The sequence below is a fragment of the Marmota flaviventris genome, chromosome 19 (genome assembly GCF_047511675.1).
Source record: "Marmota flaviventris isolate mMarFla1 chromosome 19, mMarFla1.hap1, whole genome shotgun sequence".
Lineage (NCBI taxonomy): Eukaryota > Metazoa > Chordata > Mammalia > Rodentia > Sciuridae > Marmota > Marmota flaviventris.
Window position 1 is genome coordinate 16461474 of NC_092516.1, and position 14420 is coordinate 16475893.

The 14420-nt window shown below is 41.0% G+C and overlaps 1 protein-coding gene and 1 non-coding gene across 2 annotated transcripts in view; one reads left to right on the forward strand and one right to left on the reverse strand.

The window, feature by feature from the left end:
• The window catches only part of Cog7 (component of oligomeric golgi complex 7), a 64078-nt gene that overhangs the window by 30176 nt on the left and 19482 nt on the right, over positions 1-14420 (reverse strand). Inside the window, exons 7-9 of the mRNA XM_027948433.3 lie at positions 7793-7991; positions 2266-2393; positions 1038-1192 (exon numbers count right to left, since the gene is read on the reverse strand). Coding sequence (XP_027804234.3) covers positions 1038-1192; positions 2266-2393; positions 7793-7991 — 482 coding nt within the window. The remainder of the gene's footprint in view (positions 1-1037; positions 1193-2265; positions 2394-7792; positions 7992-14420) is intronic.
• On the forward strand, positions 11639-11771 carry LOC114103179 (small nucleolar RNA SNORA42/SNORA80 family). Its single transcript, XR_003584610.2, has one exon. It is a non-coding gene; the product is annotated as a small nucleolar RNA SNORA42/SNORA80 family (small nucleolar RNA).

Genomic DNA, 14420 nt, shown 5'->3' on the forward strand with positions numbered 1-14420 from the left:
CAGGAAATACTTTTGGACTTTTGAGTCACAAGGTCTCTGTCCCAGCTACTCAGCTCTGCCTTCACAGTGGGAAGGAGCCAAATGTCCCAGGCAAGTGAATGGCATGGATGTGTTCCAATAAAACTTTATTTATAAAAACAGATGGCAGAGCAGATTTGATTCATGAGCTGTAGTCTGCCCACTACTATTTGATAGGAATATGAGATACATTTTTAAAGTATAAAAAAAGGACCAAGGGGCTGGGGCTGTAGCTCAGTGGTAGAGTGCTTGCCTAGCATGCATGAGGCACTGGGTTCGATCATCAGAACCACAGAAAAATAAACAAATAAAATAGAGGCATTCTGTCCATCTACAACTACCAAAAAAAAAAAAAGAACTAGGACAGCACTTCTGGTTTTTTGTAAATAAAGTTTGATTGGAACAAAACCACATCCATTTTTTTCTGCATTATTTAAGACTGTGCAGGGCTGGGGATGTGGCTCAGTGGTAGAGCACTTCCCTAGCATATGCAAGGTCCTGAGTTCAATCCCCAGTGCCACCAAAAAGGACTATGTTGCAAAGGTCTCTATTACAGCAGAGACTGTAAGACCCAAAAAGACTGAAATATTCACTATCTGCCTCTTTTTAGAAAAACTGCAATCTTGCTCTAGAAAATGGACCCTACATTTTGTGTTCTTTTTGCATAATATATTAACTTTCTACATGATTCTGCAACTTGCTTTTTTCACTGAATACTGTTTTGAGATCTGTCCATGTTGATATGTGTAGGTCTAATTCATACTTTGCCACACAGGGTTACCTCACGAATATACCGCATCTTATCTAGCCACTGCCTAATGGATGGTCATTTAGGTTTCTTCAAATGTTCCGCCTTTACCAATGATGCTGCAATGAACATCCTTAAGAACATCCTCTTGGGCCCAGGTACAAGTGTTTCTCCAGTGTTCACAACAGGGATAAAGAACACGTGTATTTTTAATTGGGACAGACAGTGCCTTCCAACATGGCCTACCCTGTTTTAGTTTCCCCAACCTTACTTGGCAAAGAGGGATTTCAGGGCTGTCAGCAGGCCGCAGGTCCCCAAGCCGTTGGTGAGCCTGGCACATCTGTCAACAGCTGCAGATGCCAGACTGAAGAGCTTGTTCACAGAGTGGCTCAGCTCCTGCACACAGTCCATCACTTCCCCGTGCTCCTGGTCAGAGGTGGACAAGCAAGAGCCACATGAGACTCAAGAATACTGAGACAGACAACACGAAGCAGGCAGCCCACCCAGCCCTCTCCTCTCTGGAAAAATCACTTGAGGTTATCGGAAATACTGTCCTCAACCAGGACAGCTCTTCTAGAGCCCGAGCCCCATGGAGAAGGACAGTTGATGTGGCCAGTGACGCCACAGAAATAACTCACGGCAGAAAAGCATGACCAAATGTCTAGGCTGTCCCTACATTTTACATCTCTTTCCCCTTTTCCTGTGATTATTAAGATAGTACTTCCTCCTCTGGCTCTCAAGCTAGGACTCTAATTCTCCATACCAGTCACTCTAAATAAAAAGGTAGCAGAAGGAAAATGTTTCCCTCAAAAGCATGAAAGTAACTGAAGCAGAAGGAACTTTCTAGGTAAAATGGGGAAATAGCAAGAGGCAGCAGATTTTAACTTCTGTAAGATCAGTTCCTAAATGTCAATGCACTTCATGCTGTACAACCTCAAGTGACATGAAAACAAAATCACCTTTAAAAGGAGAAGCGCTCGATCCCCTCCCTCCTGCCCACACAGTCCCCTTAAAGCACTGTCCATGGATGTTAAGCTCCTGTGCCATCCACATCATCTTCCATAAACAGAAGTCCCCCTTAAAAATAAGTTACTAGGGGGCTGGGGTCTCAGCTCAGTGGTAGAGCACTTGCCTAGCACATGTGAGGCACTGGGTTCGATCCTCAGCACCACATAAAAATAAATACATAAAATAAAGGTATTGTGTCCATTTACAACTATTAAAAAAAAAAAGTTACTAAATCAGAGTAAGCTTTCCAAAGAATTTAGGCCTCTCATTTTACTAGATCTCTATAAGGGATTTGAAATGGAACACTGGTAGCATATTTGCGGCCTCATTTTACATTTGGCTGGCAAGAGCCCGTGAGGATTGAAAGCCATCTCCCCGCTCAGCTCTTTCTTTGTATACTTGACCTCACCCCCAACCCTCTGCCAGACTTGGCCGAAAGATCGGCACACAGAATGCTTCCCAAATGGCCAGTGGTGGCCCTGCCACGTTACCAAGGGCACAGCACTGATCTGGATGAGGAGGTTGCTCTCCTCCATCTCGCCGTACTTCAGCTGGTAGGGTCTATAGGGTCCGTACACGGCATCCACCAGCTCCACGACTTTCACCAGGTTGTGCTCCTCTTTAGGGAATCGGAAATTAAAAACAATAATGAACAAAGGATCTGAATTAATTGCTACAGAGCAACGGGAGAGAGGTACACTACTGGAACTCTTCCTGTTTTATCTTCAGGGGTGTCTACATTTTGTTAATCTGCTTTGATCATTCCAGGTAGCTTCTTCAACCTCATTTCAGTAAATATTTGGATACATTTGGTTTTTGTGCATTGTGTGCTGAAAATACAACTGAAAGTACAATTAAGACACCCATTCCCTTAATCCTACAACCCTTGGTAGTTGAGGATCCCTTCAGTGAAAACTCTGGTCAGGGTTAGGTTCTGCTACAGAGAAAGGTTCTGAAGGAAGTCCGTCTTACTCTTCCCAGTGTCCTTGGACTTTAGGAAAAGAGGAGAGCCCAAGTTTAGTTACATACAAATTTAAAACATGTTTGTATCCAAAATGTACATGTGCTTATTCTACAGTGCAGCAATTCAACTTCTAAGGATTACACCCAAGGAGCAAACAATAGTGCAGGGACACAGTGTACAAGCAAGAATGTTCTTGAAAACACTGCCAGGACAGGGCTGTGGAAGCGATCTGAAGGCGATGAGTAAGTGCAGCAGCCTGCTGACTGATTCCTCACAATCTCTGCTCCCCTCCAACCTGTCCTCACACTGAAGTCAGAACACTCCCCAACAGAAGCCTGGCCACATCACTGCCCTACTTGCCTCTTCCCAAAGATCTCTACTGCTCTTCAGCTGGAAGTCAAACATCTTTTCTAGAACCTGCAAAGCCTGACCTCAGGAAGTGGAAGATGGTGGCAATTAGGAGTGAAGGCCCTGGTTATGCATTCAGATGCCTGTTCCCTCAATAACAAAATGAGGGAACTGATGCCAACAATCTTAAAAGGCTTTTGTTGAGTAGATAAAATGTGCCACATGCCAGATCTTTAATATTAATTCTATAGCCACCTCCTCCTTCACTCTTCCCCTGGCTTCCAGCCTCACAGGAACTTCCAGTCCCACGCTGAGCCTCCTGTGTGGAAGGACCCTCTGTTTCCCTACCTCTTTTCATCCTGCTAATTCCTTCAATACTCAACCAGCTTGATTCTGTTGGGCTCAATTATAAATGCTTAGGACCACCTGTTTTCTTGATAGTGCTCATCTCACTTTGTAATCATACATTCGTCAAGTGTGACGACCTGATTCTCTCCCACTGCGTACTCTAGGGACGGTGTCTGCTTTTGCTCATCTTTGCATCCTCAGCTTCTAAACTCCAGTACAGTCCTCTGGTGTTTGAATGAGTAAGTTAAAAATATGCTGACCTATCCAGAATGTGGTCATGAAAAATAATTGCATATATATTTGTGTATGTGTGTATCCTGATTGGGAACCAGGATTCTCACTGCAGGAAATGGGAGATGTAAGTGGGCTTGAAAAAGCAAAAAGTAAAAATTTTATAGCATTAAATCTGACTGGGAAATATCAGTATAAATTGCCAATTTTTTAAAAAATATGTATTTCCTAGCTCTCTCCACCAAAAGAGCCTAGAAGTAATGATACCTCAGCAACAATGAACAGCTGTGGTGTTCAGACTCTCATTTCTAAATACCAATTTTCACCAGAAAAAACTAGTCTCCCTGGAAAAACAGCTGACTCCAGGTGAGGGGTAAATGAAAGCACAGATGCTTCTGGAATAGTCTGTGCCAAAAAGCAAGGAAGCATTCAAAGACTGATTAGAGACATGCCAAAAAGATATGAGAGTCAGCTGAATGGGGACCCACAGTCCAAAAATGAAATAATTTGGACATCAAAATGATTGGTAACAATGAGGGGGCTGGGGATATAGCTCAGGTGGAAAAGTGCTTGCCTCAAATGCACAAGGCCCTGGGTTCAATCCCCAGTATTGCAAAAAAAAAAAAAGAATGATAACAATTAAATCATAACACACTGGATTTTTTAAAATCCATGAATTTTTGTCCATCAAGTGGGCTTCTTTGTAAGTATTAAAAAATAATAAAATATTTTTAAAAATCCATGAATTTATAGTGACATCAAGGAAGCAGAAAGGGGGGCTGGGTGTGGCTCAGTGGTGGAGTGCTTGCCTAGCATGCATGAGGCACTGGGTTCGATCCTCAGCACCACATAAATGTAAAATAAAGACATTGTGTCCACCTAAAAAAACTTAAAAAATAAATATTTAAAAAAAAAAGGCAAAAAGGGAAATTCTTCTTCATAAGAGAATGCCAGCAGATAATTGTAGAATGAATGATATAATTACGAAATCACCATTTTACAATCAGCACTGTAAGAATTCATTAAGGCAAGGCTCATCGATGGGTGCTGATATCACTGGGCAATTGTTTCTTGGGGAATGGCATATTCCTATGAGCTCACAGTATCACCCCACAAATTACCTAATAATTACAAAGAGGAAAAGGTAACGACAATGGGGAGATCTGGAGGATACATTTACAATGTGATTAATCTAACCTGTCACCGGCAATTCGACATTATGTGTTTCCTGAGGTGATGCAATGGGAAGTCACATCAGCATCAATGCAACAGTTTTGCTAAAAATGTTTGAGATAAATCTACTAATAAAAGCCTGGAATGTGGGGCATTCCATAAGAAAACGACCTTTTCTTTTTCAAAAACGTCCATGTCATGAAAAACAAAAAAGAAAAATGAAATGACTGTTGTAGATTAAAAGAGATTATAATCTACAGAAATAGGACAATCGAGGCAATGTATGTACATGAACCGGAGGTCAGTGCAAGGCAGAGGTGGGGAAGCCGCTATGCAGACACCTGTGGAACTGGGGAAACCCGAGCACTGACTGCACATTAGCTGACAATATGAAATCAAAATTAAATTCTTGGGTGTGATAATAATATTCTACTGAAACCAAATTTAAGAATATAAACATACGGATACTCATACGCAAAATCTGCACATATATATAATCCCAAAATGCTGTTTTAGAAGGCAGGTTGAGGATGATTTTTTTTCCCCTTCCTTGTATTTTCAGGATTTATCTATAATAAATACATATTGCTTGTTAACTATAAAATCAACTTAAGTTACATTTTAAAAATTTGCTTTCTTTTCCATAATCTTTTATATTTTAAATTATATCATGTATGGGTATTTGTTAGTAAAATAACAGAACCATGTTAAAGGTAAAATAAAAGTTAGAAAATATAGCTGAAATATATTTGATAAACAATAGGAAAAAGTCCACTATATAAGAATCTTTTAGGAGCATGTCAAAATTTTAAACATGGTTATTTCTAGCAAATAGGACTAGAGGAGACTATGTAACATATATTTTTGTTGCTTTTTACAAACATATTTAATAACACTATTTTAAATAAATTACTCTAAGATATTAACAAGAAATAGATTAAAACTCCAAGCAAAACAGGCAAATAAGCAACCAAAAAAGAAAAAGAGATCATTTTATAATATAATTTTCAAACTTGCTAATTCTGAAGTAAATTAAAATGATATATTATTAATTGTATAAGAATCTGACAACGATGGAAGAGGCAGGAGCAACCTGGTGCCTTTATTCACTACTATACAAAAATTGGCAGAAACTTTCTAAAGAGCAAAGTAGGAAAAACATCTTTCAATTTTCCACTTCTTCATGACTACAATTTAAAATTTATCCTAAGGACCAATCAGAATTAGGTTTAAACATTAATGGGTAATATAGTTCATAACAGTTGTACTTATAATAGTGGCTAAAAAATTATAAGCCACTGCCAGGTGCGGTGGTGCACGCCTGTGATCCCAGTAACTCGGGAGGTTGAGACAGGAGGATCATAAGTTCAAGGCCAGCTTCAACAACTTAGTGAGACCCTGCCTCAGAAGAAAACATTAAAAAAGGGTTGGGGATATAGCTCAGTGGTAAAGTACAGATGGGTCCAATCCCCTGTACAAAAAAAAGATTAATTTAAAAAACAATTAAATATAATTGTTTATAATTAAATATATAATTTTTAAAAAATTTAAAAATACGAGTGTGTGTGTGTATACAATAAAGGTATTGTGTCCATCCACAACTAAAAAAATATAGATTAAAAAAACAGATCTTGGGCTGGGGATAGAGCTCAGTTGATAGAGTGCTTGCCTCACATGTACAAGCCCTGAGTTCAATTCCCAGCACCATAAAAATATATAGCACATGCTAAATATTTTTATTAATGCTTAAAACAACGTGCATTTACATTTGAATTACCGGGAAGAAATGCAATGCTGTCAGTGACTCTGAGTGATGAAGCTATGGGTCACTTTTAGCCTCTCTTTTATTTTTTGTGTTTCTAAAGTATTTTTCAATTAAAAGTAAAACAAAACATTATTTTGAAACCTTCCACAGCCATTGTCAGAAATCTGTACTCCCATGGCCGACGACAAAGCACTCCTCTATCTGACTCTGCAGAGGGTGGTTCTCCTCGCTTAGGAAAGCCCATGGCCGTGGGCGGAATGCAACCTGTCCCCTGCCCTGCCTTCGTCCCACTCTGCTCCAGCAGGATCCACAGCCTGCACACTCTGTAGCCACCTGCCAGGGCAGCGTGGTCCTCTGGAAGCCACCCACATCCACCATGCCTCTCCCACACCTAAGGCGAGTGTGCCAAAAACACCTCTGACTCATCAGGAACCTGAACAACAAACACACTCCCTGGAATGTCCAGGCAATTAAGCACAAATGTCATTAAAGAGAATCACTATTAAATAAACGCAGTGAGTGACACACAGCAGCCACATGGCAGAACAAGGCCTTCCTCAAGCAACTTCCTGATTTGACAGCAGCATGTGTCACGAGGTCTATGATATCTAAAAATTTATGATGGTTTTAACACAGGCGGAAAACAGCTAGGAAAATGCACCATCCCATGCATCATCCCCCCAAATGGGAATGAGGAGTGAGTGCTTTTCTCTCAGCCACCAGGAGAGCCCTTTTCCACACAGCTACCTGTAGTCCTAACACAGCTCCGCTGTCACAACAAACTTGTTGTTGCCCCTTCAGAAGCCCCTACAACCTAAGTGTCCCCTCAAACTTACTTTTGAGGTTGAACTGTCTAAGGTTTCGTGACTCGAAATGAAGAGAACACTATCCTCCCAGGGAAGCCTGTTGCCAGCTCCTGCCACCTGTGTCTACCTGCCTCTTTCACATGCTAAGCCACAGCAGAAGGTCCATCAGTTCCCAGAGCTGAGAAAGCACTAGACAATACCTGGGATACTAGACAAGTATATTAAAGCCACTTCCCTAAGGGCAGTTTCCGTGGACAACCTTCCATATGTGTTGGAATCCTCCCCTTTCTGCACAGTCCCCTGAAAAAGAAAGGAACCCAGGCCCCAGAAGCTGCAAAACAGCAAGTAAAGACAAGTCGGAGAAGGGAGGAAGGAATGCCTACGTAGGTGGGGGAGCAGTGCCACCTCCAACCCCTTGGCAAAGTGGGCAGTGGTGTCGTAGAACTCCAGCAGTTTGGTGAGCTCCAGCTCGGGTCCCGCCCTCTCCACGCCAGCGCTGAGGCAGATAGGCAGGGAGGGCACCAAGGCCCCCAGGGTCTGGATCAGCAGCACTGTCACAACCTCGTGAGGGTTCTTGAAAACCTGCAGTGGGAAACAGGCAGCTGTGTCAGCTCACGCCACCAACAGGACAGAGTTCTTAAAGAAGCTGTTTTCTGGATCACTCGAAGAAATCCCCTTAATAGGTAAAAAGTGACTAGTCAAGAGCTACAAGCCCAAAGGTCCCCCCACTGCAGAGTGAACGTGCTCAGAAAGCACAGCAAATCTGCAGGACCTGGAAGGCGTCCAGAATGATGGGACAATGTCCTGTCCTGTCTACTGCTGCCCACCCCCCCAGGGCCTTCCTATTTACAAATTTACTAAATGCTTTCCTGCGGTGTTTAGATGGTACCAGAAACTGACTGGAGGGAGGGCTATGAAGGTGCCAAAGGAGAAATGGCTTTGGGGCAGGGGTGGGGGCACCAGTGAAAGAAAAGCAATCCACTGAATCACAACTGGAAGGATCTTTATGCAGATTCAGTCTGGCTGCAGCCTCTCCTTGACACTGATCTTGATGGATTCTCTTAAGGACCACAAGGAAGAGTGTACCTAGACCCATTAAAATTATTCATTGATAGTCTTTTCTCTCTCATTATATGTACTTTAGATTTCTTGGGAAATTTTTGAATAATGTACATAGTTCACTTAGAAGGGGGTTCTCTCTATACCACAGGGCTGGTTAAGTACTTTTTTGTTAAAACATAACCTAGATATATACAAACATGAGATGATACAAGAACTTTTTTTTAGGAAAATCCAAGGCCAAAAAAAGTACAAATTTAAAACTATAAACCCAAAAGAATTCAAAATTTCACTACAAAATACTCTGAGATAAATGAAAATGAAAAGAACAAAACAAAACTTACAGGATGCAGCAAAAGCAATACTAAGAGGCCTGCAGAGCTGCAGGTGTGTATGATTAGAAAAAGAAAAATCTCACATGCACGACCTAAGCGCTCACATTAAAGAACTAGGGGGAAAAAGATCAAATTAAACCCAAGGTTAGCAGAAGAAAATAATATGGATTAAAGTAGAGATAAATAAGAGGATAGAAAATCAACAAAAGTAAAGTCTATTACACCAGAAATTGCAAGGTGTTTTTGCAAAGATTAATTTAAAAAAAAACTGCTTTTACCTGGACTGATTAAGAAAAAAAGAGAAAGAACTTAAATTACTAAAATCAGATATAAAATTAAGGCATTGTACCAATTTTACAGAAATAAAAAAGATTATAAGGGAATTCTGTGAACAACTGTATGCCAACAAACTGAATGAAATGGACATATTCCTAGAACACAACCCACCAAAACTGGCTCAGGAAGAGAGAACTGGAATCCTCCTCTACCTATAGTAAGGACATTGAATCAATAATCAAAACCTCCCCTCAAAAAAAGATCAGAATCAGGAGCTGGGGATGTGGCTCAAGCGGTAGTGCGCTTGCCTGGCATGCGTGCGGCCCGGGTTCGATCCTCAGCACCACGTACAAACAGAGATGTTGTGTCCGCCCAAACTTAAAAAATAAATAAATAAATATTAAAAATTCTCTCTCTCTCTTTAAAAAAAAAAAAAAAAGATCAGAATCAGATGACTTCACTGGTGACTTCTACAAAATATACAAGAAGAATTAAGGCCAACCCTTCTAAAACACTTGGAATAAAACTGAAGAAGAGAGAATATGCTATGGTCTGAACTGTGTTCCCCTGAAATTTGTACGTGAAGTCCCAATCCCAATACCTTGAATGTGACTATATTTGCAGCATGACCTTTAAAAAGGTAGCAAAGGGGAGCTGGGGTTGTGGCTCAGTGGTACAGTGCTCACCCAGCACATGTGAGGCACTGAGTTCAAACCTCAGCACCACATAAAAATGAAATCAAGATATTATGTTCACCCACAACTAAAAAAAAAACATTAAAAAACAAAGGTAGGGCTGGGGATGTGGCTCAAGCAGTAGCACGCTCGCCTGGCATGCGTGCGGCCCGGGTTCGATCCTCAGCACCACGTACAAAGAAAGATGTTGTGTCCGCCCAAAACTGAAAAATAAATAAATAAATATTTATCTCTCTCTCTTTAAAAAAAAAAAAAGGTAGCAAAGGTACTATGATGTAATCTGGGTGAGCTCTAATCCCCTATGACTGGTGTTCTGATTCAAAGAAAAGATCAGGACAACAAACACATATGGAGTAAGGACACAGGGAGAAAATGGCCTTCTGCAAGTCTGCAAGGAGACTTCTGAAGAAGCAATCCTTATCTTGGACTCCAAGACTTTAAGAATTTTGAGGAGATTAATTTCTGTTGCTTAAACTTGCCAGTCCAAGATACTCCCTTACAACTAACACAGAACACTTCCTAACTCATTCTGTGTGGTCAGCATCACCCCAATATGAAAAGCAGATAGAAACTGTTGGGAAAACATATAACGGCAGCAGCACTCCAGAGAAAAACCCCAACATGGTGCCTAACAACCCTCTTTCTCCTCTTTTTTCTTTCACTGGCACGAAACGTTCCGCCGGTGCCAATGTTCAAATCCTGCGGGTGGGAAACCTTAGCCCCAATAAGAATCAACTTCTTGGGCTCCGGAACTGACATATGGAAGAGCTTGCCAATAAAGGGGAGACCTCAGCCCTGCTACCTCTCCTTAGACCTATATAAACCCACAGCCTTTTGTAATAAAGCGGAACCTCTCCGGTGATCTGTGTCGTGTGGTGTCTCCCATTCGTAGTGTGGTGCGGCGTCTTACAGAAACACTGCAAGAAAACCACAGACCAATATCCCTTGTAAATGTATAAGCAAAAATCCTCAACAAAGTACTAGAAACTGAATTCTGCAGCACACTAAAAGGAGTAAGCACCGTCGTGAAGTGAGATTTACTCCTGGAATGCAAGAACAGTTCAATGTAAAAAATTAATCAATTTAATATATCATGCCAACAGAATGAGGGGAAAATACATATGACCACCTCAATTAATGCAGAAAATCCATTTAACAAAATACCCTTTCATGACAAAACATACAACAAACTAGGGATAGAAGGAAACTTCTTCCAGATGCTAGGGCCATAGGTGAAAACCCAGCTCACATCAGACTCAATGGTGAAAGACTGAACACTTTTCCTTCTAAGTTCAGGAACAAGTCAAAGAAGCCTACTTTTGCCACTCTATCCAACATAGTACTGGAAATTCTCGCCAGAGCAACTGGAAAAGAACAAGAACAAGAAATAAAAGGTGTCCAAATTGAAAACAGAGTGATCTCTGTTTACAGATGACATGGTTTTATGTGTAGAAAATCCAAAATAATCCACAAAATACTGTTAAGAGTTAAAATTCAGCTATGTTGCAGGTAATAATATCAACACACAAAAATCAGTTGTCTGTCAACACACTAACAATGAACAATCTGAAAAGGAAATTAATAAAACAAGTCCATCTGCAATAGCATCAAAAAGAACCAAGTATTTAGGAATAAACTTAACCAAAAAGCTGAACAACTATACACTGAAAACTACAAAACAGCAAGAAATGAAAGACAAATATGTGAAGACATCCCATGTTCATGAATCTGAAGACCTAGTGTTCTTAAGATGTCAACACAACCAAAGTCACCTTCAGATGGAATGCAAGCACTGATCAAAACACCAATAGTATTTTTTTTTTTTTTGAGGAATAGAAAAATCCATTCAAAAATTCATTTGAATGCATGGGTTTGGATTTATGTAGGCTTGTCCCTGGGCCTCTCATAGTGTCCCATGCCAGGGCAAACTATGCCCCCAAACCATTGCCTGGCCTCTGTGTCCACAGGCTGCTGGCACTGAAGTGGGTCGCACAGTGCATAAAGGAACAGCCACAAAGACAACTCATCTGGAAGCTCAAGGTACCCCAAGTAATCAAAATCGTCTTGAAAAAGGAGATTAAAGCTGAAAGACTCGCCCTGTTTAGTTTCATGAAGAAAGGGGAATATTATGGTCTGAACTGTGTCCCCCTAAAATTTATAAGTAAAGTCCTAATCCCAATACCTTAGATGTGGCTGAAAACTTTTTCAAAAGTATAATGATAGCATAAGGACAGACACAGACCAGTGGACTAGAACAGAAAGCCCAGAAGCAGACCCAGACATCTAAGGCCAATTGATTTAAACCTGGGTGCCAAGGCCATTTCATAGGAAAAGCACAATCATGGCAACAAATGGTTCTCAGAAAACTGGATGTCCGCATGCAAAAGAACAAGGCAGGCCCCGGATCTTACACTGTGTAAAAAGTTAACCTGAGAAGGATTAAAGATCCTTAGCAACTGGTTATAGGATGGCCATGCACATGGTCCAAAATATGTATATATTTTTTTAATTCTCAGAGAATTTACAAAACTGCAAAGAACATTTGTTTCCCTTGATACATCCTACATTAGACTCCACATAGTGCCACCCTGCCAGAGTCTGGGACAAAGAAATAGGGGGAAAGAAACAATCAAATCCAATAAATTATAAAATGACCAACTTGTGGCAGATGCTCCAATCTATATTTCCTGAGCCAGTCATCCAGCCATCTACTGGAAGTCACGGTTAGACTGACACTTGGGAACTTAAAAGCACCCATAATTAGAATCCATCATGTCCCCACTGAACTCCACAGGTGTTCCCTTCAACTTCCTACTTCTGTCAATAATGTCTCCACTCACCAGGATGAAAATCTCCCTTCTGACTTTCCTTTCTTTGAATCCCTTTATTGGTTACTAACAATTGTTTCAACGATTGTTCCTTCATCAACTTGAACAGCACCACATCATCCCTACCAGGCAAAGGCTGTCTGTCTGTCTCCCAACTCTCCTTAGCAATTCACCCTATGTATCACCACCAAATTCTTTTTTTGTGGAGTGGGGGTAGGGGTGGGGGGCAGTACCAGGGATTAAACTCAGGGGCACTGAGCCCCACCCCCAGCCCTATCTGGTATTTTATTTAGAGACAGGGTCTCACTGAGCTGCTTAGTGCCTCACTTTTGCTGAGGCTGACTTTGAACTCACGAGCCTCCTGACTCAGGCTCCTGAGCCACTGGGATTATAGGCGTGCTCCACCACGCCCAGGTCCACCAAATTCTTTATTTTAAATTTACTTCAAAAGTTCTCTTATATTTCGTATTTTTAAATATTGCGAGACTTGCCCATTATTCATAGTTTGGTATTGTTACTCTTTTTATTGTAGCCGTCTGGTGGGTGTGTGCAGCAGTATCCCACTGTCGTTTTAATTTGCATTTCCCTGATGACTAAGGGCACTGAGCACCTACTTGTGGGCTTACTGACCATTCATATCTCTTCCTTTGTGAAGTGTCTATTCAAGTTTTTTGCCCATTTAAAAAACTGGGTTGTTTGCCTTTTTGTTTTTTAATTGTAGGAGTACTTTATATATTCTGGATATAAGTCTTTGTCAGATATGTTTGTAGATGTTTTCTTCCAGTCTATGACTTAAGCAGAGGTTCTAATTTTGATGAAACTTAATTCATCAGGTTTGGTTTGTTCTGGTCGGTTTTTGCAGTGCTGGGGATCCAACCCAGGGCCTCACACATGCTACGCAAATGCCCTACCACTTAGCTACACCTCCAGCCCAGTTTTTCCATGTCTAGTTACTATTTTCTACAGCTAAGGGTCATCACTGAGCCCCCAAGTTCTAAGTCTGTAAACTTCTGTTGTTCTTTCGAAATGGCCACAGAATCTTTTTTGTCCAGTTACTTTAAAAAAGGGGAAACCTCTAAACATAAGGGGTTTAGGGGTCTTAATTGAAACATGCATTTTAAAAAAATGCCACTAGAGGTCTAGAACATGACTTCACATATCGACCAACCAATGAGAACTCTCTGGAATACAACCATAGTCTAACTTCACCCCCACCCCCAAGTCATTTAAGTAAGACCAGACTTATCAACTTGGGTCACAGAAAGATAGTCCAGCCCTGCCTTCACTACACACAAAACGCTAATTCAGGATGGACCACAGATCTAAATGTTAAAAGCTAAACAAACTCGTAGAAGAAAACATGGAAGAATATCCTTGAAACTTGAGGACTAGCAATGACTTCTTAGGATACAGAAAGCAACAACCATAAAAGAAAAAACAAAATGATAGGCTTCATCAAAATCGAAACTCCTACTCAGGGCTGGGATGCAGTTCGGTGATGGAGTGCTTGCTCAGTGCCTGCCCAGCACCTGCAGGGGCCTGAGTTTGATCCCCAGCATTGCAAAAAAAGTTTAAAAATTAAAAATAAAACCTCTGTTCGAGCCACAGACTGGAAGAAAATGTGCAAATGTCTACAAACATATCTGACAAAGGACTTGTGCCCAAAATATATAAAGAACTCCTACAACTAAATAATAAAAAGGCAAACAACCCAATGTTTCACATGGGCAAAGGACCTGAATAGACACTTCACAAAGGAAGACATCCAAATGGCCATGAAGCACATGAATAGGTGCTTAGTGCCCTTAGTCATCAGGG